This window comes from Dendrobates tinctorius, unplaced genomic scaffold (assembly GCF_039654945.1).
Source record: "Dendrobates tinctorius isolate UK_male_01 unplaced genomic scaffold, ASM3965494v1 ptg000084l, whole genome shotgun sequence".
NCBI lineage: Eukaryota > Metazoa > Chordata > Amphibia > Anura > Dendrobatidae > Dendrobates > Dendrobates tinctorius.
This window is the reverse complement of record NW_027361752.1, coordinates 28,442,819-28,470,642: the sequence shown is the minus strand read 5'-3', so window position 1 is coordinate 28,470,642 and position 27,824 is coordinate 28,442,819. Positions and strand designations below refer to the sequence as shown.

Sequence of the window (27,824 nt, the reverse complement as noted above, 5' to 3'; positions counted from 1 at the left end):
TCACCATAAGAGCTTACACTCTACAGGAGAGAGAGGACCCTGCTGACCATAAGAGCTTACACTCTACAGGAGAGGGAGAGAGGACCCCGCTCACCATAAGAGCTTACACTCTACAGGAGAGAGAGGACCCTGCTGACCATAAGAGCTTACACTCTACAGGAGAGGGAGAGAGGACCCCGCTCACCATAAGAGCTTACACTCTACAGGAGAGAGAGGACCCTGCTGATCATAAGAGCTTACACTCTACAGGAGAGTGAGAGAAAGAGAGGACCCAGCTGACCATAAGAGCTTACACTCTACAGGAGAGAGAGGACCCTGCTGACCATAAGAGCTTACACTCTACAGGAGAGTGAGAGAAAGAGAGGACCCCGCTGACCATAAGAGCTTACACTCTACAGGAGAGAGAGGACCTCACTGACCATAAGAGCTTACATTCTACAGGAGAGAGAGAGGACCTCACTGACCATAAGAGCTTACATTCTACAGGAGAGATAGAGAACTTCACTGACCATAAGAGCTTACACTTTACTGGAGAAAGAGGTTGGAGTCACACAAGCGTATAACATGGCTAAGTGCTATGTGACATCACTTCGCACGCGGAGCACTGTTAGTCTATGTGGCAGCTCATTTCTGTGATTCTTTTTTCATGCTGATTTGGTATGAGAGAACAATTGCAGCATGTGTCAGGGTCCTGACAGCGCTGGCGTACAGCCTCCGCTAAGCAGGGACTCACCCGCATCGTAGGGACCCCTGGGGACAAGAACAGCCGGAAAATAAAGATGCACAGGACCTGAATGTAGAAGTTTAGCAAGCCGACACAGGACCTACGGTCATGTGACTGCAAGGGGGCGGGGCTTAGTGTCCTGCTTTCAGAGAAGGAAGAAAACTCAGAGTCGGGCAAAGCGGAGGTCATGCACAAGATATCAGTAAAGTACCAGGGATGAGACAAAACGGATAGTCAGGGCCAAGCAGAAGTCAAAACCAAACAGACATAGAAGGTACCAAGCAGAATCCAAAGCAATATCCAGAGAACAGACCAAGTCGTACACAGAGAGTCAAGCAACCAGAACACAGCACAAACACACTCAGGGGTCACCACACTATGCCAAGGGCAAGAGTATAACTGACAGGGGATGGGAGCTTCCTGAGGCTATAAGAAGCCTCCCCAGAACTAATGAGAGGCCACCATAATAGGTCCCAGGTGTGCAGGTAAGAGTCTGCACTGAGATCAGAACATTAACCCCAGAAGTGCTGGTCACCCAGCACTGGTATCATGACAGCATGTTATGATTGCATGTGAGAATCAGATTGCACTCACCCATAGAAGTCTATGAGTGCATGTGAAACATTGGACTGCACTCAGATGTCATCCAAGTGCAGGGTGAATACTGTGGATACCAGCAATGGAGGAGTTGGTGAAATTACTTTCTCCTTCATATCTGTGTTGTGATTTTCTCATGCAATAAAAACTGAGCACAGTACACTGACACTTGTCTCACGCTCGCAGCAGAGCTAGAGCAGAGGGTTATTAGCATATTGCATCTAATGCTTTCACATTGAATGCTGTACACTAATATGACCCAGACCTTACCCAGTCACTCTGGAGATGGAAAATGGCTCTGCCTTATAAATTGTGCTCCACTGGCAACCGCTGATCTGTGTTAGCCCTGGTACTAACCACCACTGTATGATAATACAATAGATGTCATATCTGTAGGGCATTATGGGAAGACCCATGCAGCAAATTATGTTAGCCTGCTCTGTGAAACTGTAGCAGTGTGGGAAAGGGTACCGCGCAGTTTCATTTATTTTTTGTGCGAACAGCAAATCAAATTTCAAAATGTTTGAATTCACTTGAAACTGTAATGCAAAATGTAAATGATGAAAACAAATACATATATATATATATATATTGCCTAAAATATAAAGACAATGTGTCATCTTTAACTTTAGGCCTTTTAGAGATCATTTCCTCTTCAACTTGCTAAACTGTTAACAATAACAGTAATTTTGACCAGTTGTACCCAAACTTTTACATGCCACTGTTCGAATGATGATATCTGCAGTATTTTATGTCCCCTGTGCTAATATATATTTGAACGATAAGTTAACAATTTAAAGTGGTTGTTTCCTTTCAGTTACGTCTTTACTCACGTTTCTCAGGCCCACCATCAAGTCTCCGTTACTGCTCCTGATGACTGGAATTGGCTGCGGTGCTGACATCGTATTGACAACGCGGCAGTCAATAAGTAAGCTTAGCGGCTCTAAAAGCCTGGTACCTGGAGCAGGGTAGAGTCTTGCCAGTGGATGAGGAGCAGGGGAGCACATCAGGGTTTGTAGTTTTATAAAATGGGCAAAAGGATAAAATTCAAATTTTCATTTTTCTGTTTTTTCTTCTATAAATAAATTAAAATTTATTTTATTACAAAAGGTCTATATTACTACAAATATGGGGTGGGCCACAATAAAACTGCTTTGTTTCTCTTTTGTGATACATACAGTATGATTCGTGTTGGGTCATATTCATCAAGGCTGTCTTAAAGGAAAACTATCTTTATTTTACAAAGATCTCTTCCTTTTTACAAACGTAGTAAAAAGAATTAATGAGGTTCATCATAACCTTCCACTCAAGTGCCAGTCTATGGAAGAAAGTAGTGTAGGGTGTGTCAAATGTGCCATATCGTGATAGTGATGGCCTACAATACTCACACACAGACTCATTCACAGGAACCTACAATTGATCTACTGGTCAATTTCTGATCCTTTCCATTCTTGCACAGAAAATACATGGCCAATGTTAAAAATTAGATAACCAACATCCAGGACAGGATTATGGGAGACCCAACAAAATGGATGAGAAAATGATCCAAGCACACAGACATTAGAAGAACATCTCAACATGTACTGAAATCACTTTACCTGAAGCCAGGCAGAGTGTCGGCAGTGCTATGTGTTCTGTTATGTATTTCCGGTCAAGGATCACACTCCTTGGATATCTCCAGGCTTGTTTATTACATGTGACTTGTGATACATTCCTCCATTACAAGATGTCTGCTAACAACAACTAACCAACAAGTTCTTACACTCTATATTACACACATCAAAGTAGTGAGACCCCTAGAGGCCACATCAACATATAACTTATTGCTTCATCCTTTCTCTTTTAACTGAAAAAACAATAAAATTAATAAACAATGTATACCATGACCAAGTTAGAGCTATAACATAATAAGTCCAGTTAGATATAATCCTTGAGGTGCGCCGGCTTTCTGATAATTCTACCAGCTCTAGTAACATAAGATGTTACTGCCTACATCTGGTAGTTCTTCTGATTCTGGTAATATGATTGGTAATATTGCCTGTCTCTGGCCAGAATCCTCACCCTGATGGTCAGCTGTCACTGTTGGTACTTGACTTGTACTTGCTGCCTCATTGTCTTTGGTGTCAGGATACTGCTCAAAAGGCCATGAAAATGAATTATCTCTTTCTTGTGATTTCCTCAGATATCTCCGATTTCTCCTTAGTCTTCTTCCTTCCTCTGTTAGAATTTCGTAGGACCGAGGTCCTAGTTTCTGGACAACTTTTGCCTTTTGCCAGTGTTTGTCAAACGTGCTGCTTGGCTGCAGCTGAATGTTGTCATTTCTCTGGAGCTCAGGCAGATCCTTTGCAGATTTATTGTAATAGAAAGCTTGCCTATCTTGATTCTTCTGTAATTTAGCTTTGATGCTTCCCAGCAACTTCGACTTTAACAGATGACTAGCAGTTGGTAAGAGTGTCTTTGTACGCCTACCCATGAGTCTCTGTGCCGGAATGCCGTCTAGACCTTGGGTGGGTGTGTTTCTATGATCCAGTATAGACAGATATGCATCAGTACCTGCTTGTTTTGCTTTCTGCATGAGTCTTTTGGCTGTTTTTACTGCTGACTCTGCTTTCCCATTACTCTGAGGATATCTGGGAGAAAACATCTGGTGTTCAAATTCCCATTTCTTGCTGAAGGTTTTGAACTCTTCCGAAGTAAACTGCACCGCATTGTCCGAGAAAACGACATCTGGAATGCCATACCTGGCAAAATGAGCCTTGAGTTTTTTAATCACTGTTCCCGCCCATGTGTCCTGCAACAAATCAACCTCCCAGAAGTTAGAGAAATAGTCCACTGTAATCAGGTATTCTTTGTCATTCCATGTGAACAAGTCGGTTCCTATTTTTGACCATGGCCTATGTGGAATTTCATGTGGTTGCAATGTCTCCTTTGGTTGCTTATCACTGCAGGATGCAGATATTTCACATTGTGCTATATAATTTTTAATGTGGTCATTCATACCTGGCCAATACACAGATTCTCGCGCTCGACGTAGACATCCTTCCATGCCTAAGTGGAAAGAGTGCAATGTTTTCAGTATGTCTCTTCTGAGAACTTCTGGTATAACCGCCCTGTCTCCTTTAAAGATGATTCCTTGCTGCACTGACAATTCATCCCATATGTGGAAGAATGGTGAAACTTCCCTTGGAGCATGTTGCTTGTATTTTGGCCAGCCCTGCAAGATGACAGTCTTTAAACTCTGGAGACTTTTATCCTTCTCTGTGAAAGTCTGGATTTGCTTCAACTTTTCTTTTGACACTGCGAGATAGTTACACATATTGATGGTATCAATGTCTTTCTCCTCATCATTTGTGATAGGAAGGTAAGCTCTGCTTAGCGTATGTTCTGTAATGTATTTCCGGTCAAGGATCACACTCCTTGGATATTTCCAGGCTTGTTTATTACATGAGACTTGTGATACATTACTCCATTACAAGATGTCTGCTAACAACAACTAACCAACAAGTTATTACACTCTATATTACACACATCAAAGTAGTGAGACCCCTAGAGGCCACATCAACATATAACATATTGCTACACTATGAGAGGATATACTATAATGATAGATCTAAATGGGTATGTTATTTCCCCAAAGAATGGCCTTACAGAGTTAAATTTTTGGGGGTGTACCCTACATAACACTAATGCACTACTTTTCTACATAGCTTTCAGTTGTATAGAGCATGTAAACTAAGACATGGGAGATCATCAAAAATACACAATTTCAAAGATACCTATGTAATGCAGCCAATGTCTATCTTCTTTCTTTTCAGAAGGTATTACCGATGTAAGTACATTTTGTAAGCTGCTTTCCCAATTGGTATGTTGAATTACCAACCAATTAACACATGAACGTAAATGATTATACAAATTACATAACCGAGAAAACATATCCAGAGAAGGTGCAATGAAACATTTAGAAAGGCATTGTGAACTGCAAATATGTCTTATATTGGGTGGTTTTAAAGCTAAACTTATAAGAAACAACAAAACAAGAATACATACTCAGGTTCTGTAAGAGGTGTTGTTTCATTGGGTTCATTAAATGGGCTCCCATCATGATTAGTAACTCTTTCATCCTCAGTTCTCATCTCTACTATGGGTTCTTTTGATCCATCTTTCCTACAAGATATCAAGCATTCCTGAAATTATGCATGTACTACATAGATATGTAGCAGTTTGGAAATTAAGATTTGCTATGCCGCAGTAATGGACATAAAGGCCTACTGAAATGATTGAGTGCTGGAGGTGTCTGATTAACAGAGCTGATCATCCTCGTCCAGGTGTAATGGATGTAGGTCGGGATTTGCTCATAATCAAATATACCACCTAACCACAGGATAGAATATAAATATATTGTAAATTTGCTATTGGAATCAATGTTGGAATGCTTATTATTACTAGAACATGGATGCCAAATCTCCCTTTACACTCAATTATGGAAAAGCTTGAATGGCGTGGCAATCGAACATGGCTATGGATGTTTTATCATTCTCAAATAGTTTAAGGAGTTTATCCAACCACATAAAATTATCTGGTAATCAACTAAAAGTATTAAGTACACTAAAAGTATCATACTGATTATCCATTTGGGAATACAGTTAATTGACCCCTGCAATACTTTGCTGCAATTCTTTGAGATTACGGGTCAAAACTTGCCTACAGGACAAGAAAACGCTCCCCCATCTATTGTGTAAGAGCATTATAAACTTATGCCATCTTTGGGGGTGTGGCACTATGACGTAGTCATTGGAGAAAGCCATCCCCGGCTCATCATCAGTACCTTAAACTGTATTTCCTTGCACATGCTCATTGTAATGGCTCGGGGACATCTCTCACACTACGTAACTAACTTTAATGCCATAAACGTCTTATTTTTCCACCAATGAAGCAAAATGTTGGGACATGTGGATTACTTACTTATATTGTATTTTGCTCATTCATGGTACTTGGTTTTGTATGTCAACACAATATTAAATATTTTTAAGTTTTTATTTTTTTGCATTGGATGAGGACTGGATAACCCCTTTAACCCCTAACAATTTTAATGGAATCTCACAGCTGTCCTATGGTATACATAGCAACTTTTTCATGCAATCTAACACGCACCTTCATGTGGCTTAGCAGTTGCTTTGAATCTGCACCTGCACTATGCAAGTTTGTGGTTGACTAGATGGGGGTGTGAAGTGTCAATTAGGCTGGACTAATCCTCCTTATAATCATGTAAGCACGCTTTTGTGAGTATGAGTGATACGATTTCGTTATGGTCATCTTTCTTCAAATATTGCTCATGCACGCAATGTTCTACCTCCCTGGGAATGCATAATGAAGAGCCTGGTGTAGATTCCTGGCTTCAGCAGTGGACTGTAAATGCCTTGGTGTGGAACTTCTCTGCAACTGTCTGGGTGTGGTGTCACTGCTGCCTCCCTGGGCCTACACAATGCACCCATGAAGCTGGGGATATACTCCTAGCTTCATTATACATTCCCAAAAAAGGAGAACATAATGTGCATGTGTAATATTTGTAAAATGCCGGAAGTTATATCAATTTTGCAAATCTTGTTGCCCATACCAAAAGGAGCATGCTTACATGATTAGAAAAAAAGATTAGTTCAGAGTAGTTAATTCCTCCTCAACTAGTCAACCACTAATTTGCATAGTATGAGCATGGCTTGATGCTTAATTTTTTAAATAATATAGCAAACATTAAGCCACATACGGAAGCTTGTGACATTGCAGAGAAATACTTTGATACATAAATGGTAACTGTTTTGGGGGGCTAGAGCAGCTGTCAGAGGTTCCCATTAAGACAAACATCATTGTTCCAATTTGCTATGGTTCCTGCAATAGCAAAGCATATTAAGACCTACACTCTAGAGATCCTGAGGGTCACTGCACTTGGTTCCCCAGTGATCAATCATTTATGACTTACCCTATGAAAAAGTGATAAATATAATTACTGTGAAACCCTTTTCTTTAAAACATGAACATCTAACAGTTATTTCAGATGAGGAATATAAGCTAATAACTAGTGGACTAGCAGATCAGTGAGTGATTTACATGACTGAAGTTAGTTAACTAAGTAGTGCATCAAATTCTTGTATTATGCAGTTGAAAAGCAAATGGGTAGTCTGCTTTCCCTCCCCTATTCCAAAAATAATTTCCTTGTTCATTCAATTCATCCAGTTAATCCTACTGTATGTTTACACTGACCAAAACATTGTTAGAAAAATACTGTAGATTTGCCCAGTTGGCACAACATTGTTGCTTCTTAAAATATTGTGATGTGACTTAAGGCCTTTTGACTGCACAACAAATTTAGTTCAGGTTAAAGGGTATTTAGCAGAGATGGGTGAATGTGCTCGGTGATTCTTGTATATCACTCGAGTATCAGGGTGCTCAGAATGCTCGGCCCTCATCGAGCATTGACTGGTTCTCGTACTGAATGTTCAATTCCCAGCCTTGCATGTTTGGCGCCTGTTACACAGCCAATAGACATGTGGGTATTGCGTCCCAGTCACTGTAATGCCATAGTCATCTTGGTAGTGCCATCACTGCAATTGGCTGGCCACATTTCCACATCAGAGGTTAGAAAAGGACTGACACCACCACGCTTGCCACTTTGACGCTATCGCACAGCTCAGGTACAGTTGTGATTCGAGGAAGAGAGCAGTTGTCTAGGCCCGTGTGTGCACAGTTTCATTAATCAGAGTCTTCTAGTGGTACTACTGGTGCTGATGATGAACCATCACACTAAAAGTCCTTTTTAGGGCTAATCTTGTTTTTTTTATTTTTCTATGCAATGCATTCTGCATTTAGCCTAGGGACAACTGCTGAAGCAAAGAGAGTGGGAGAATAAAGCCAGGTATGTGACAAAAGGGACAGGGGGACAAGCTGTTTAGTTACACACAAAACTTAGAGCAGCCATGGTCACAAGAAAACGACGGTGGGAAACAGAACATTTTGTCTAAGGAGGTAGATGATGATGAGGCAGGCATAGCTTAGGGTTTTTCAAACCATTGCTTAATATATAGGTGCTGAAGGCGAAAAAAATGACTCTATTGTCATCTATACAGCTTAACATGCTCTGTGTAAAATTATGGTAGTTTAAAATTTTTTTAAACGACTTGTCCTGCTAAAGTACACAGAATTTTTGTTCCAAAACATTTCTATTGTCATCCACACAGTTTAACAAGCTTTTTGTAAAATTAAGGTGGTTTAAAATTTTTAAAATGTTTAAAAACATCTTACCTGCTACAGTTCACAAAACTATTTTGTTTCAAAAATTGACTATCGTCATCCATACAATTTAAGCAGCTTCGTGTGAAATTACAGTGGTTTGCAATTTTTTATAAACCTCTGGCCTGCTACAGGAGACCAAATTTTTGTTTTATTAAAAAATATTTAGTTTTAATTAATCAAGGGAACTTGGTTTCCAGAGACCTAGCAATTACAAAATGTGTAAGGTGTGCGGTAAGGCAAGGAAAGTAGAAGTGCTAATGATGATGCATTCAGATGGCAAGGTCGTGGGGCAGGTGCGATTGCACCTGTAGCTGTAGCACAAGCAACACGCCCATATGCGTGACCAGTGATCCCACACTAAGACACTCCGAGGAGCTCTTCACATAATAATTTCTGATTGTGGCCTCTCACCATGTTACAAGAGGGACAGGAGGACATGTTGTTTAGGGATGCACAAAACTTAGAGCAGTCATGGTTACCAGAAGATGACAGTAGGGAGCAGAAAATTTGGTCTAGAGAGGTAGATTATGATGAGACACAGTTGCCAATAAGCCAAGTTGTTGTTAAGTCGCCAAGTCAGGAGAATCAGGGTGTAGCGATGAAGACAAGGTGGTGGATGACAAAGTCACTGACACAACCTGGGAAGACGGCATGCAGAGCAAGGCCAGCAGTGCTGAGAGTGAGAGAGCGTCAGCACCTATTCAGGCAGAAAGATGAAGTGGGGTGACCAGAAGGAGAAGGAGGGCAACTGTTCCATAGAGCACCGACACTCGTGAATTTCTTCAAAGAGTTATGTGTTTACCAGTCTGGGACTTTTTTAAACAGAGTTTTGAGGCAAAAAAATTGTTATTTGCAACTTGTGCCAGCAGGGGCCTGACCACTAAGAGCCTAACCACCACCAGCATGATCAGGCACATGTCATCTAAGCACTCAACACAATAGACAGAACACCTGGGTCCACAATTGGTGCCAGCTGGTGACACCACTGCCTCTTCCCTTGTGCTAGGTGCCTGCCAATCCTGTCTCCGACACTGGCGCACTTGCCTCCTGCACTGCAACTGTCCTTGTACATTTTGAGGCACCATCATTAGACACTTCCAAATCCTTGTCCCAGCACAGCATTCGCCTTTTCCTACCCCCAGCCTTGGAATGACAAGTAAATTCACAGCCACCCACCCACAGGCCCAAATGATAAATGGTTAAATTTCCAGGCTGCTTGCCATGGAAATATTGCCATTAAGACTTGTAGACTCAGAGGCTTTCCACTAACTGATGGCTGCAGCTGTCCCTCGGTACTCGATCCCCAGCTGCCCCTATTTCACCCGGTTTGGCGTCTCCACCTTGTACCAGTACGTGTCCATGAACATTACCCATGCCCTTACTAACACACTTAGGAAAGCGTTACATCTTCTACTCACATGTTCAAACTAAAATTTTTACATCACATTTTGCTTATGTGAAAGTCCCATGAGCCAAGATTTTGAATGTGTCAAGAGATTATTAAATAATGATCTACAAACTCCATCCATTTACTCATCGCTTATCATAGTTAATGGAAATCTTAATGGATTGTGTACTTAACAACAGACATCTTGACAAGGGATTTTCACCAGGATGCTACCTTTCCCTGACTGCACACTTGGTGACCATTGTGGAGGCCAGGGCCAAGTCCACCCTGGCTCAGCACATTTTCTTCTGACTCTGAGGATTGCTGGCCCTATTTTTATCAGAGTTTACTCCACCTCCTACACCAGTTCCTGCACTTCCTCCTGCTCATTTTCAACCTACATCTCCCGTGTGTTTTTTCAGAGCACATCATCCACATTAGCCAGAACCTGGAAGTTCTGCAGCACTGCCTCAGCAAAGTGGCAACAGGCTCTGCTGAAGCTAATTTGTCAATAAGAGAAACCGCACGCCACAGCAGAAATATTGAAAGGAATATCAGACGTGATAGATATGTGTCTATCGGCACTAAACCTACAACCAGGCATGGATGTGTAAATAAAGCCGTAACTTGGTCATGGCTGTAAAGCTTGGCAAGCTCATACACATTCCATGCTTGCCCATGTGCTTGGTAGTTCAACTTGGCAGTTCAGCTATATCTGAAAACCTACCCAGATATTCTATAACTACTGGTCAAGGTATGCCAAGTAAGCACCCATTTCTGCAAGTCTACAGCTACATGCAATTGCCAACTCACCGACTGGTTTTGCAATGTCACCACATGCTGGAACTCCACAATTCACATGCTGGCAAGGATTTGTGAGCAACAGAGGCCAGTTGTGGAATATTCACTCCAACATGCTTGTTGGTATTCTAGTAAGCCTCTGCACATAACTGAAGAGTGGGCATGGATGTCTGACATTTGTGTGGTTCTCTAAGACTATGAGGACCCCAGAAAGATGGTGACTGTCAATGATTCCATGATCAGTGCAATGATCCTGCTTCTGTGCCTACTTAAACAGTTGTTGCTGACAATTAAACATGAAGCTTTGCATGCGGCGATGGAGGAAGACATAAGACAGGGAGATACTACATATTACAGTTTCACTTCATCTGCTTAGAGAGGATTGGGTAACAATGAGGAGGTGGAAGAAGATGACGAGGTGAAGAATTGAAAAAGAGGAGGAGGAAACAGGAGCTGGTTGCTAGCACAACAGAAGCTAGTAACCACACAAGCTTTGTCCCGTGTCTCCTACATGGATGGGCTGTGGAGGGGAATGAGGAAGAATGGGAGGAGATGGAAAGTCATCGTCATGGTAGAAACAGGGAAGTGTTGACTGTAAGAAATATGTCACATATGGCCCACATTATTTACTGCTGCCTTTCCAGTGACCCTCGCATTATATTCATTTTGTCCAAAAAATAGTACTGGTTGGTAACTCTGCTAGACCTATTAAGGTCACTCTAAATGAGTGATCATCTTAATTGACTGTTGCCAAATTGTATCTCTCAGAGAGATTAACATGTATACAGAGACAAACCACTCGTGATTGAAGACAGTCACTAGCAGCAAGATTTGTTTATGGATCGGAAGCCACATCCTTTTATAGGCTCTCACTTATCAATGTAAATTTGTGGCTAAACCCCCAAAGTCCTCCCTCAGGAGGACTTTAACCCCTTTCTGCCATGTGACATACTATCCCATCCATGGGCCCTGGGACTTAATTCCCAGGGACGGGATAGTACGTCACAGCGATCAGTGGCGCACACGTGGTGAGCGCCGCTGGTTGCGGCCAGGTGTCAGCTGATTATCACAGCTGACACCCAGCACAATGTGTCGGGGGCGGTCATGGACCGCCCCCGACACGTTAATCCCTTGCACACCGTGATCAAACACGATCGTGGTGTACCGGGGGTTAAAGGGAAGCCTCAGCAGGGAGGGAGCTCCCTCCATGCTTCCCTGAGGCCCCCACAGCAGCACAATGTGCCGCGCTGCTGCGGGGGGCTCCATCCCTGCAGGTCACCGAATCCAAAATGGCGACGGGGACCTTCGGGTCCTGCAGGGAGCTGGCTTCCTCAGTGTCTGCAAAGCGCAGGCATGAGGAAGCTAAGTGCAGTGCCTGTGACAGATCGCTGATCTGTCACAGTGATCTGTGATGTGACAGATCAGCGATCTGTCACATGACAGGTATGTCCCCCTTGGGACAATGTAACAAAGTTAAAAAAAGTGTAAAAATAATTTTAAAAAAATCGCTGAATAAATAAAAAAAAAAATATTCCCTAATAAATTCATTTTTTGGAAATTAAAAAAAACAATAAAAGTACACATATTTGGTATCACCGTGTTCGTAATGACCCACCCTATAAAACTGTCCCATTAGTTAACCCCTTTAGTGAACCCCTTAAAAAATAAAAATAAAAAACGAAGCAAAAAATAAAGATTTATTATCATACCGCCGAACAAAAAGTGCAATAACGCGCGATCAAAAAGGCATATAAATATCCATGGTACCGCTGAAAACGTCATCTTGTCCCGCAAAAAACAAGCCACCATACAGCATCATCAGCAAAAAAATAAAAAAGTTATAGCTCACAGGATAAAGCGATGCAAAAATAATTATTTTTTATATAAAATTGTTTTCACTGCATAAAAGTGACAAAACATAAAAAAACGACCTAAATGAGGTATCACTGTAACCGTACCGACCCGAAGAATAAAAATGTCTTATCAATTTCACCACATGCGGAATGGTGTAAATGCATCCCCCCAAAAGAAATTCATGAAACGCTGGTTTTTGTTCATTCTGCGTCCCAAAAATCGGAATAAAAAGCCATCAAAAGATGTCACGTGCCCGAAAATGATACCAATCAAAACGTCAACTCGTCCCGCAAAAAATAAGACCTGACATGACTCGATGGGTCAAAATATGGAAAAATTATAGCTCTCAATATGTGGTGATGCAAAAACTATTTTTACAATAAAAAGCGTCTTTTAGCATGCGACAGCTGCCAAAGATAAAAACCGCCATAAATAGTAAATCAAACCCCCCATTATCACCCCCTTAGTTAGGGAAAAATAATAAAATTAAAAGAAAATGTATTTATTTCCATTTTCCCATTAGGGCTAGGGTTAGGGTTAGGGCTAGGGCTAGGGCTAGAGTTAGGGCTGAGATTAGGGTTAGGGGTGTGTTGGGGTTAGGGTTGGAGTTATAATTGGGGGTTTCCACTGTTTGGGCACATCGGGTGCTCTCCAAATGCAACATGGCGTCTGATCTCAATTCCAGCCAATTCTGCGTTGAAAAAGTCAAATGGTGCTCCTTCCCTTCCAAGCTCTGCCATGCACCCAAACAGTGTTTTACCCCCACATATAGGGTATCAGCCTACTCAGGATAAATTGCAAAACAACTTTTGGGGTCCAATTTCTCCTGCTACCCGAAGGAAAATAAAAAATTGGGGGCAAAAATATTTTTGTGGAAAATTATTTTTTTATTTTTACGCACGGGCGTTATAAACTTTTGTGAAGCACTTGGGGGTTTAAAGTACTCACCACACATCTAGATAAGTTCCTTGGGAGGTCTAGTTTCCAAAATGGGGTCACTTGTGGGGAGTTTCAATAGTTTAGGTACATCAGGGGCTCTCCAAACGCACATGACACCCGCAGACCATTCCATCAAAGTCTGCATTCCAAAACATCACTACTTCCCTTCCGAGCCCTGACGTGTGCCCATACAGTAGTTTTCTCCCACATATGGGGTATCAGCGTACTCAGGACAAATTGGACAACAACTGTTGGGGTCCAGTTTCTCCTGGTACCCTTGGGAAAATAAAAAAATTGGTGACTAAAAGATCATGTTTGTTGAAAAAACACGATTTTTTTATTTCCACACCCTGGCAAACTTCTGTGAAGCACTGGGGGGTTCAAAGTGCTCACCACACATCTAGATAAGTTCCTTGGGTGGTCTAGTTTCCAAAATGGTGTCATTTGTGGGGGATTTTCACTGTTTTGGTACATCAGGGGCTTTCCAAACGCGACATGGTGTCCGATCTCAATTCCAGCCAAAAGCGTCAAATGGCGCTGCTTCCCTTCCGAGCTCTGCCATGCGCCCAAATAGTGGTTTACCCCCACATGTAAGATATCAGCATACTCAGGACAAATTGCACAATAACTTTTAGGGTCGTGCTACCCTTGGAAAAATAAGAATTGAGGGTGAAAAGATCATTTTTGTGGAAAAAATATGATTTTTTAATTGTACGGCTGTACGTTATAAACTTCTGTGAAACCCTTGTGGGTTCAAAGTTCTCACCACACATCTAGATATGTTCCTTGGGTGGTCTAGTTTCCAAAATGGTGTCATTTGTGGGGGGTTTCCACTGTTTTGGTACATCAGGGGTTTTCCAATCGCGACATGGTGTCCAATCTCAATTCCAGCCAAAAAAGTCAAATGGCGCTGCTTCCCTTCTAAGCTCTGCCATGCGCCCAAATAGTCGTTTACACCCACATATAGGGTATCAGCATACTCAGGACAAATTGCACGATAACTTTTAGGGTCCTTTTACCCTTGGGAAAATAAAAATTGGGGGTAAAAAGATCATTTTTGTGGAAAAAATAAGATTTTTCAATTGTACCGCTGTACGTTATAAACTTCTGTGAAGCCCTTGTGGGTTCAAAGTTCTCACCACACATCTAGATATGTTCCTTGGGGGGTCTAATTTCCAAAATGGGGTCCCTTGTGGGGGGTTTCCACTGTTTAGGTACATCATGGGCTCTCTAAACGTGACATGGTGTCCGATCTGAATTCCAGCCCATTTTGCATTGAAAAAGTCAAACAGCGCTCTTTCCCTTCTGAGAACTGCTATGCGCCGAAACAGTGGTTCCCCCCATATATCAGGTATCAGCCTACTCAGGACAAACTGCACAATAACTTTTGCAGTCCATTTTCTCCTGTTACTCTTGGTAAAATAAAAAAAATTGAACCTGAAGTAATTTTTTTGTGAAAAAAAGTTAAATGTTCATTTTTTTTTTTAAATATTCAAAAAATTCCTGTGACGCACCTAAAGGGTTAATAAACTTCTTGAATGTGGTTTTGAGCACCTTAAGGGGTGCAGTTTTTAGAATGGTGTCACTTTTGGGTATTTTCTATCATATAGACCACTCAAAGTGTCTTCAAATGTGATGTGGTCCGTAAAAATAAAATGGTGTTGCAAAAATGAGAAATCACTGGTCAACTTTTAACCCTTATAACTTCCTAACAAAAAAAAATTTTGGTTCCAAAATTGTGCTGATGTAAAGTAAACATGTGGGAAATGTTACTTATTAAGTTTTTTGTGTGCCGTATCTCTGTGATTTAAGGGCATAAAAATTCAAAGTTGGAAAATTGCAAAATTTAAAAAATTTTCACCAAATTTCCATTTTTTTCACAAATAAACGCAAGTTATTTGAATGAAATTTTACCACTAACATGAAGTACAATATGTCATGAGAAAACGATGTCAGAATCACCAGGATCCATGGAAGCGTTTCAGAGTTATTACCTCATAAAGGGGCAGTGGTCAGAATTGTAAAAATTGGCCCGGTCATGAACGTGCAAATCACCCTTGGGGGTTAAGGGGTTAATCAATATTGATTAGTTTTGTGATTCTAGTTTTTTCTTTCTTTACTTCATTCTTGATTAGCTCAGTGGAAACATTGGCATGCCAAAGTCCACCTGAGTGTTCAAAAATCTGCTGACAGGTATGACTTAAGGGCCTGTCACTCTAAGCGATATCGCTAGCAATATCGCTATAACTTGTGACGTTATAGCGATATTGCTAGCGATATCGCTATGTCTGATACTTACTTACGACCCGCTCCCCCCGCTGCTTATCGCTGATCGCGCGAGAACAGGCTGGACTGTTTCTCGTCGTCAGCTTCCTGCAGCGCTTCCTGCTGTGACGACGAGCGACGCGTGGAGCCGGGCGGGAGGACGCAGGATCGCCTGGTGTGACAGGTAAGTAGCGACCCCCGTCCCCAGCGATGTCGCTAGTGAGATCTGCCTGTGTGGCAGCTCACTAGCGACCACTTAGCGATGTACCAGCGATCCTGACCGCGTCATATCGCTGGTCGGGATCGCTGGTGCATCGCTAAGTGTGACAGTACCTTTAGAACAGTACACACACACACACTCATCAGTATCTGTGATGTATATTTAGCTAAGCGTCAGTTTTGTTTGCGAGTGTCCAGTTTGGATATCTTCAAATCAAATACAAATCCTTAACAGACCCTTGCTTCAAGGAGAACCTTGCATCTTTCCTTCCTGAGGAGAGGTCTACTAAAATGGTAAATACCAGAATTTCATTGCGGAAAATATGTTGAAAAAATTCCCACCAGACAATGCTAGCAGCAGGGGGCATGCTTCCTTGCCCATCCAAGGAGAAAAGACAAGGGAGACACACACCAGGAACAGCAGAAGCAGGGGTACACTGTCAAAGTCCTGGGCCAAATTCATGACACCCTCCCAGCATCCAAGCCCTGATGACTGGATATTTTAGACAAGGAGAGAAAACTTTTCAAAGATGGTTGAACAATACCTGGCTGACAAAACCAACGCACTCCCTAATTCATCTGCGTCCTTCAACTATTGAAGTTAGATACCTGGTATGAGCTGCCCCTCTATGCCTTGGAGAGGTTGTGCTGCGCTGCTGCTAACGTCTTGTTAGAGCGGGCTATTAGTACTGGCGGGAGTCTAAATGGAAGGACACTTTAACCTATCAATAGAAAATGCTGACAGGCTTACTCTGATAAACATTAACAAAGCCTGGATTAGCCCAGAATTTTCCACACCACCGGAAGACAGCAGCACATAAAGCATTTTAAATCTGCAAGTTTTGAATGAGGCCCTCCAGTTGTTGCCTTGAAAGCTGTATGGAAGATCCTAATTAGAATTTATCTTCTGGCTTTGCACTGTGTGTAGCGCCTTTATGAGTGTAGAAGTACCACAACTTCTCTTTCTAAATATTTGAATATTTATTCTAGTGGGTGCCTTCAAGGGTGTATGAAAGACCCTGATGGTAATTTTTTACAGGCTTTGCACTGTTGCAGAGCTTTTTTGCGTGTAGGAGTACCACCACTACACTTTTACACTGAAATTTCAATTTTTTCAATAAAATTTCAAATTTGGTTTGCTAAAAATTTTTTTTTATAATTTTTAAATTGTTGCCTTATTTACAAGTCATCATATAGGAAAGTGTTTATTAACTTTTTTTCCTGTAAACTCCAATTTCACTTCAATTTTGAATTTTTCTGTCAGTTCTTATAGTGAGATCAAAGTGTGACATCATTGCTTTCAGCAGCGATCGTGGAGTAAAGATGCTTCCAGGGATCTTCTCAATACTGTTGTCCTTCCTTTCAACACTTTTTCCATCCATTTCAACATTTTCAGATTACTGCCAAGCAGACCTCTCAGTAAGGTCTGCCAAAAAAATGCTCAGATTTCCTATTGACTCCCATTATGCTCTTGTTAGAGTTGCGGATTGCACTTATTATAAAATATAAGACAGTGCGATTGCACCCCGGGGTCCACCGTGCAGAGATGGTAAACTGCTGCTCGGTAATGGTGGAGTACTAACTGAACACCGGCGGGTATCATTGACCCGGTGCGTACAGGAGCGAACTCTGTTACTTCACAGAGCCGCAGGAGCAAATGCCGGAGCCTGTTAACTTCACAGGACTCGGCAGGGGAAGCGCTACTAAACGTTCACAGGACTCTGCCTCAGAGACAAGGGATAGAGTCCCTACAGACCACCAGCGCTCGGCACCTCGGCTGTGGTGCCAGCAGGGAAGCAATATAAATGTACAAGTCGTGCACAAGTGTGCACGGCGCCACGTTGGCATGTGCCACTAATTGCCCAAGGTTGGGCTAACTAGCGCACAACTTGCGCACGGCACTGCACTGGCAGGTGCAATGACTTGGCACGGTATGGTAGTGCCACATACTGGACGACACCATCAGACTCTAATGTGTACTGACACTTAGGAGCACAGTGACGAAAGCATAGCCACCCACTGGCGCTGACTCTAACTCTAAACCCTATAACAAGCACAACCAGAGGGAGGGAGTCATAAGGAGTCAGTCGCCAGTCTCATGCATCCATCATCACTAGTGTTGAGCATTCCGATACCGCAAGTATCGGGTATCGGCCGATACTTGCTGTATCGGAATTCCGATACCGACTTCCGATATTTTTTCAATATCGGAATTCGGCATCGGAATCGGAAGTTCAGTTGATTGACGGCCTGACGTCATCATGATGCGCGGTGTGTGCGCATCATGATGCGCCGTCATTTCGGGCCTTCCGGGGGGTCTCTGCCGGCCTGCCGGGGGGCTGTGCCGGCCTGCCGGGGGGCTGTGTGGACTGCCCGGGGTCTGTACCGGCCTGCCGGGGGGCTGTGCCGGCCTGCCGGTGGTCTGTGCACCCTGTGGGGGTCTGTACCGGCCTGCCGGGGGGCTGTGCCGGCCTGCCGGGGGGCTGTGCTGATGTCCGGGGGTCTGTGCAAGCATCGTCCGATGGGACTACAAGTCCCATCGGGCGATGCCTGCTACCATGACAGTGATTGACACATTAGCCAATGATGGGACAGTAGTAGTCCCATCATCCGGCTAATGTGTTAAATGTTAAAAAAAAAAAAAAAAAAAAATACTACATACATACTACATGCATGCTACATACATACTACATGCTACATACATACTACATATATACTACATACATACTACATACATACTACATACATACTACATGCATGCTACATACATACTACATGCATGCTACATACATACTACATGCATGCTACATACATACTACATGCTACATACATACTACATATATACTACATACATACTGCATGCTACATACATACTACATACATACTACATACATACTGCATGCTACATACATACTACATACATACTACATACATACTACATGCATGCTACATACATACTACATGCTACATACATACTACATATATACTACATACATACTACATACATACTACATGCATGCTACATACATACTACATGCTACATGCATGCTACATACATACTACATACATACTACATGCTACATACATACCACATATATACTACATACATACAATACATTCATACAATACATACATAGACATACAGTACATATAACATAGAGTAACATACTTACCAATACTTGTCACATTGTTCCCCGAAGCCATTGTCTTTTCCGGAATAAATATTAACATAACAAACCACAAAAATACTCACCCACGATCCGAAGCAGTCCACGAGTGTGTCCCACGACGATCTTGGGTAGAGAACTGCAGCATCAGATGATGCTGCCGTTCTCTACGGGCTGCAGGAATCCAATGACGGAAGGTAGGTATCCTTCCGCACTGTATTCCTCCGCCACTTAAAAAAAAAAAGTCCCTAGTCTCACTTTATGCCATTGCTGTGTGGGAATTTCCCACACAGCAATGGCATAAAGTGAGACTAGGGACTTTTTTTTTTTAAGTGGCGGAGGAATACAGTGCGGAAGGATACCTACCTTCCGTCATTGGATTCCTGCAGCCCGTAGAGAACGGCAGCAACAGCTGATGCTGCAGTTCTCTACCCAAGATCGTCGTGGGACACACTCGTGGACTGCTTCGGATCGTGGGTGAGTATTTTTGTGGTTTGTTATGTTAATATTTATTCCGGAAAAGACAATGGCTTCGGGGAACAATGTGACAAGTATTGGTAAGTATGTTACTCTATGTTATATGTACTGTATGTCTATGTATGTATTGTATGAATGTATTGTATGTATGTAGTATATATGTGGTATGTATGTAGCATGTAGTATGTATGTAGTATGTATGTAGCATGCATGTAGCATGTAGTATGTATGTAGCATGCATGTAGTATATATGTAGTATGTATGTAGCATGTAGTATGTATGTAGCATGCATGTAGTATGTATGTAGCATGCATGTAGTATGTATATGGTATGTATGTAGCATGTAGTATGTATGTAGCATGCATGTAGTATATATGTGTTATGTATGTGGTATGTATGTAGCATGCATGTAGCATGTATGTAGTATATATGTAGGATGTATGTAGCATGTAGTATGTATGTAGTATGTATGTAGCATGCATGTAGCATGCAGTATGTATGTAGCATGCATGTAGTATATATGTAGTATGTATGTAGCATGTAGTATGTAGCATGCATGTAGTATATATGTAGTATGTAGCATGTAGTATGTATGTAGCATGCATGTAGTATATATGTGTTATGTATGTAGCATGTAGCATGCATGTAGCATGCATGTAGTATGTATGTAGTATATATGTGTTATGTATGTAGCATGTAGCATGCATGTAGCATGCATGTAGTATGTATGTAGTATATATGTGTTATGTATGTAGCATGTAGCATGCATGTAGCATGCATGTAGTATGTATGTAGTATATATGTAGTATGTATGTAGCATGCAGTATGTATGTAGCATGCATGTAGTATATATGTAGTATGTATGTTGCATGTAGTATTTATGTAGTATGAATGTAGCATGTATGTAGTATGTAGTATGAATGTAGCATGTATGTAGTATGCATGTTGTATGTATGTAGCATGTAATTTTTTTTTTTTTTTTTTTTTACATTTAACACATTAGCCGGATGATGGGACTACTACTGTCCCATCATTGGCTAATGTGTCAATCACTGTCATGGTAGCAGGCATCGCCCGATGGGACTTGTAGTCCCATCGGACGATGCCTGCACAGACCCCCGGAGCCTGCACAGACCACCGGCAGGCCGGCACAGCCCCCCGGCAGGCCGGCACAGCCCCCCGGAGCCTGCACAGCCCCCCGGCAGGCCGGCACAGCCCCCCGGCAGGCCGGCACAGCCCCCCGGCAGGCCGGCACAGACCACCGGAGCCTGCACAGACCCCCTGGCAGGCCGGCACAGCCCCCCGAAAGGCCCGTACAGACCCCAGAGAGGCTGTACAAGGGCAGGAAAGGGTTTTTCTTATTCCAATACCGGAAGTCCCATAGACTTGAATGGGACTTCCGGTATCGGAATCGGCGATACCGATACTTTTTTTAAAGATCGGCCGATACCATCCGATACGATACTTTGAAGTATCGGACGGTATCGCTCAACTCTAATCATCACACATTTCACTGACAATATGAGTCTATATTAGCGCATGGCCAAGCGGCCATGCAAGTCTTTTATTGTGGCGACCTTCCGAGACCTTCCCCGTGGTCCAATCGGAACATGCACGGGACCTGAGCATGTGAACCCTGAACTCCAATGGGAAGTTGAGCCATGGGCATGCTCAGCAGAGCAAAAAAGGGACTTAGTCCCAGGAGCTGCTCTCCTCTGACTAGTGCAGGCTGCTATAGCTGAACCAGGGATGGCAGCCACAACCAACCCGACAGCACTAGCTTGCACAAGGTGCCGGGAATGACATCTTTGCTGAGCAGGCTTCACTGCGGCCAGGACTGAATGGGAGACCACACACAGCAAGGCTCAGGATTCCCCCTGCGCAGAAGGAGAAACCCAACAGCTCTTTACTTGAAATGAGCATTCAAGCATTAGGTCTTGCACATAGCCTTGTAGAAGATACAGACTCTATAAGCAAAGAAATTTTGGTGTTCCATATCTGCCTTCATTTTGTAAAAACTGAAGTTTTATCATTTATTTCTATTTAGGGAGCTCAGAGCTCAGTTGGTGTAGCCAAAAGGCTCAGTGCACTGTTTCACAAAATGGTTTTGCACTCACCTTCATAATTTGTGACTGATAGCACAGGCTTGCCTGAGCTTAGTCTGAAAAAGAGCTTAATCCAAGCAAACCATAATATATTTTATAAGAATTTTATCCTCTACAATACTATGTGCTTAGCTTACAGTGTAAGTTTGGGCTGACAGACTTTCTGTAATGATAACGAAAAACTACCTAAATTTGCAGTGATTTCAGTGTTATCTTATTAGAAATAAGTTATAAATCAAATTGTGCTGAAAATATAATTAATATTCTCCCTCCCCATTACAATGAAGTTCAAGGTCAATTGTGAATACTGTTGCTTAATGTTTTACTTTTTGTGGACATTCAATGTCATCATGTTGAAAATTATAGAAAAATTTAGTTAGGACAGTGTTCTGCAATCAATGGTCTAGAAACCATTGGTGGCTCTTCAGCCAATTGTATCTAGATCTCAACTAGTGGAACCACGGATGTCTTCATCCTGTGGAAAAAGTCATGTTCTTGGGTTATACTTTTCCTTTGAGTACACCAACTACAATATAAGAAAGTGTCCTAGAAACTCAAAAACATTGGGGACTTCTGAACTAAAGAATTCCTAGGCTTCATTCATATCACAATTAGGCTTAATTTGGTAGAATTCGCAGAAAGTACCTTCTAAATTATACCTTGCATTGTAGTCGGATATGATGCCAATTGGCTGCTTTTGTATTGAACATAGTAGAAAAAGACAGCAGGATGGCACTCACCGTTCTCTTGAAATGATTCACTTTATTTCATATTAATAAAGCATAGGCAATGGCACGGGAGAAATGCAAAAAGATGGACGACAGCCGTTTCGTGCACAATGCACTTCAACAGGCATTGTGCACGAAACGGCTGTCGTCCGTCTTTTTGCATTTCTCCCGTGCCATTGCCTATGCTTTATTAATATGAAATAAAGTGAATCATTTCAAGAGAACGGTGAGTGCCATCCTGCTGTCTTTTTCTACTATGATATTTCATGTTTTTTCTTCACATGGATAGAGCACCCGTTCAGCAAGGGTTACAGGTGTCACACTGATAGCGGTTATAAGTGACTTTGCGGGTATTTCTTTCTCAGGGACAGTGCCGGATGTTTCTTTTTTCTTTGACTGACTTTTGTATTGAACATACCACATGCTATAATTTATGTGGAATAGCTCAGCCATTACACTCTTTCACAGTCCAAAAAAAAACATGACAGCATATTTCAGCCCAATGGAGGACAAAAGGACCCTCTATGCTTTGAATGAGATGTGAACAAAGCTTACTGCACACCTTTACTTTTTTTGCGGACTTTGGGCTATAAACCTAACTCCACTATAGACATGTGTGGTCACCTTAACCGAGCAAGTACTATATGTTTTCTATTTACAAGGTTAGGAGTAAGTCACTGCCAGACATGTCTTGTGATTAGTGTTGAGCGATACCATCCGATATCCAGAAATATCGGATCGGATTGGATCGGCCCAATACACAAAAAGTATCGGGTATCACCGGTTCCGATCCTGGAAGTCCCATTCAAGTCAATGGGACAGAAATATCGGATCTAAAAAAAACCTTTCTTTGCTTGTACATCAAGTTTGGGAGGAGGGGAAGAGTGTGGGTGGTTCGTGGATGGACACTGCGTGTGTGTGTGCGGGCGGGCTCTGTGCGGGCCTCTCGGTGGTCTGTACGGGCCTAACAGAGGTCTGTGCCGGCTGCCGGAGGTCTGTACGGGCCCGCCGGGGGTCTGTGCCGGCTGCCGGGGGTTTGTGCCGGCTGCCAGCGGTCTGTATGGGCCTGCCGGGGGTCTGTGCCGGCTGCCGGGGGTCTGTGCCGGCTGCCGGGGGGTCTGTGCCGGCTGCCGGCTGTCTGTACGGGCCTGCCGGGGGTCTGTGTGTGTGTGCAGGCATCATCCGATGGGACTACAACTTTATGGCAAAAGCTGTGTGGGAACTTTCTCACACAGCAATGCCAAAAGTGAGACTAGGGACTATTTTTTTTTACAGTGGCAGAGGAATACAGTGCGGAAGGAAACCTACCTCCCGTCATTGGATTCCTGGAGCCCCTAGAGAACGGTCACATCAGCTGATTCTGCTGTTCTCCACGGGAGATCGGCGTGGGACACTCGTGGATTTCTGCGAAACAGGGAGTATTTGGTGGTTTGTTTTTTTCATATTTTTTTCACAGATGACACTGGCTTCGGGGAACAATGTGACATGTAATGGTATGTACTCTATGTTATATGTACTGTATGTCTATATGTATGTACTGTATGAATGTATTGTATGTAGCATGTTTTATGTATATTGTATGTATGTATGTAGTATGTATGTATGCTGTATGAATGTAGTATATATGTAGCATATATGTAGTATGTATGTATGCTGTTTGAATGTAGTATATATGTAGTATGTATGTAGTATATCTGTTGCATGTTTTATGTATGTTGTATGTATGTATGCTGTATGAATGTAGTATATATGTAGTATATATGTAGAATGTATGTATGCTGTATGAATGTAGTATGTATGTAGTATGCATGTATGTATGAATGTTGTATATATGTAGTATGTATGTAGTATGTATGTATGTTGTATGAATGTAGTATATATGAAGTATGTATGTAGTATGTAGTATGTATGTAGTATGTACTGTATGTAGTATGTATGCTGTATGAATGTAGTATATATGTAGTATGTATGTATGCTGTATGAATGTAGTATATATGTATTATGTATGTAGTATGTATGTTGTATGAATGTAGTATATATGAAGTATGTATGTAGGATGTAGTATGTATGTTGTATGTATGTTGTATGTATGTAGTATGTATGTTCTTTTTTTTTCTTTACATTAAACACATTAGCCGGATGATGGGACTACTACTGTCCCATCATTGGCTAATGTGTCAATCACTGTCATTGCAGCAGGCATCACCCAATGGGACTTGTAGTCCAATCAGACGATGCCTGCACACACACAGACCCCCGGCAGGCCCGTACAGACGGCCAGCAGCCGGCACAGACCCCCAGCAGGTCCGTACAGACCGCCGGCAGCCGACACAAACCCCAGCAGGCCCATACAGACCGCCAGCAGCCGGCACAGACCCCCCGGCAGCCGGAACAGACCCCCGGCAGGCCCGTACAGACCGCCGGCAGCCGGCACAGACCCCCGGCAGGCCCGTACAGACCTCCGGCAGCCAGCACAGACCCCCCCGGCAGCCGGCACAGACCCCCGGCAGGCCCGTACAGACCACCAGCAGCCGGCACAGATCCCCGTCAGGCCAGTACAGACCGCCGGCAGCCGGCAAAGAAACCCGGCAGGCCCGAACAGACCGCCAGCAGCCCGCACAGACCCCAGGCAGGCCCGTACAGACCACAAGCAGCCCGCACAGACCCCCGGCAGGCCCGCACAGACCCCCGGCAGACCCGCATAGACTGCACATCATGATGCGCACAGACCGCGCATCATGATGACATCATTTTAGCAGCCAATCACAGCCACAACAGTGGCTCATTGCATTATGGGAACTTCCGATTCCGGTATCTGATATTGAAAAAATAATCGGTACTCGGTATCGGAATTCCGATACAGCAAATATTGGCCGATACCCGATATCTGCAGTATCGGAATGCTCAACACTACTTGTGATGGATTATTTCCTTTGAGAAAAAAAGCTGGGCATTGAAATTAAAAACTATCTTTCCTTCCCAATACTATATCTGTTGTAGCAGAGTTAGTAATGTGGAGGTTCCCATACATTGTCACAGACATCTCAACAAAATTGGTTGGTTAGACTAGCTTCACTCTTTACAATGGTCAACAGAATTAATCCCATTGTTCAACAAGCCCAAAATGTTCAAAGAACAGAACTCAAAACTGCTCAAGAAATGATTGCTCGCATTGGAAATTACCATATAATTTAATGTTTATTGTAATTATTTACATTGTCCACCTTGGATCATCAATGACATCTATCATTCTGACATCAAGTTTTGTCAATTCAAGACAGGAATATAATACAAGGAGAGTACAGTTACACATTACTGTACTGAAGAACTCTTCAGGAATGAGTGTTCTCTGCGTTAGTTTTAATATCCCGTAAGATGATCCATTAAATAGAAAAAAAAAATCTGTATCAAAGTGTTCACATGGAAAGAGGTTTTCAGTACATCGAGTGCTTTCAATTGTACATTTCATTCCTATAACACATTTTTTGATCTTCAGAGTGCATGTTATTAAGGTCTGTGCAATACATGTTTTTTTCCTGACAAATAAACTGGTAAGATTTGAGAGTCATTGATACTTACATAAAAAATAGGCAGAATGATTTAGAAATGGAAATTGATTTATTTTTAAGATATTACTTAGACTAAATATACAGAATCATGCCTAACTTAATCAAACGTCTTCTCTTGAGAGATACAGACCCAATTTTTGGAGACTTATAGTGAGAACACTGTAGCTTTTACCAACATATCACAAATTAAAACCTATTAATTAAATGAGGTTACCTTCACAAGGCTGAGAATGGGTTAAAAATTTAAATAAGTAATACTCATTCCATTAATGCCCTTCCATCCTATCACAATGCTCTCCAGTACTACTTACTTTAGAAGTGACATTTTGACATAGGGACTTGTGACAGCTGCAGATAATCATCATGAGTGATTGTCTGCAGTGGTTACATGTCTCTGTGTCAAGATGTCATTTATGCAGAAGGAAGTAGTTTCTGCCAAGGACTGGACAGTATAAAAAAAAATCACAAGACAACCCCTTTAAAGTTGCTATATTATTCTTGACTTTGGCTGACCATAGTCCTCGGCTATTTGGAGAGGAAAACAGACTTTTTTTTTTACATCTTGTACCTAATTTGTATAAATAAGTATTTAACACATTACCAATTTCCCTAGTTAATATATTTCTAAAGGTGTTATTGACATGAAATTCTTGCCAAATGAGGGTAACAACCCATCCATTCCACACAGACAAAGAAATCACATCATAGATGTCCAATAATTAAGTATTGTGTAATAAAGAGAAATGAAACAGGAAAAAGTGTTGAACACATGAAAGGTGCGAAAAGTCATGAAAAGTCAAGACACCAGCTGAAATCTGTCAGTCATTAGAAAGAAATACTAACTAAAGAAATACACCAGCGTCCTATTGATAGGGACACATATATAGTGACAAAGCTTCAGGAGGAATCACAAATCCTGTGTGATAAGCCGTAAAAATGTCAAAACAAAAAAACACTAATGGTCCATTGCGCTAATTCACTATGTGTGAAGTAAATCATTGACATTACCATTCAAAAGTTTAGGGTCACTTAGAAATTTCCTTATTTTTGAAAGAAAAGCAGTTTTTTCCAATGAAGCTAACATTAAATGATTAAGAAATACACTCTATACATTGTTTATGTGGTAAATAACTATTCTAGCTGCAAACATCTGGTTTGTAATGCAATATGTTCATAGGTGTATAGAGGCCCATTTACAACAACCATCACTCCAGTGTTCTTATGGTACTTTGTGTTTGCTGTGTAAGAAGGCTAATGGATGGTTAGAATACCCTTGAAAACCATTGTGCAAGTACGTTAGCACAGCGGAAAACAGTTTGGCTGATTAGAGAAGCTATAAACCTGACCTTCCTTTGAGCTAGTTGAGAATCTGGAGCATTACATTTGCTGGTTCCATTAAACTCTCAAAATGGCCAGAAAAAAAGCACTTTCGTGTGAAACTTGACAGTCTATTCTTGTTTTTAGAAATGAAGGCTATTCCATGTGAGAAATTGCCAAGAAACTGAAGCAACAAGACAAGTACATTAGAGTCTGTAATTTGAGAAATCGATGCCTCACAGGTCATCAACTGGCAGCTTCATTAAACAGTACACGCAAAACGCCAGCATCAATGTCTACAGTGAAGAGGCGACTCTGGGATGCTGGCCTTCAGGGCAGAGTGGCAAAGAAAAAGCCATATCTGAGATTGGCTAATAAAAGGAAAAGATTA

At 42.1% G+C, this 27,824-nt stretch overlaps 1 protein-coding gene across 7 annotated transcripts in view; it reads right to left on the bottom strand.

Annotated features, from left to right (window-relative positions):
* Positions 1-27,824, bottom strand: part of NCAM2 (neural cell adhesion molecule 2) — a 588,464-nt gene that overhangs the window by 24,895 nt on the left and 535,745 nt on the right. For 4 of the 7 annotated variants that reach the window (XR_012233936.1, XM_073584499.1, XM_073584504.1 and 1 more), the window contains one exon: positions 5,369-5,485. The exons of the other annotated variants lie outside the window; for them this stretch is intronic. Coding sequence is in view for 3 of the 4 variants with exons in the window: in XM_073584499.1 (XP_073440600.1) it covers positions 5,369-5,485 (117 nt within the window). In the remaining variant the exon portion in view is untranslated. The remainder of the gene's footprint in view (positions 1-5,368; positions 5,486-27,824) is intronic. 7 annotated transcript variants of the gene reach the window in all.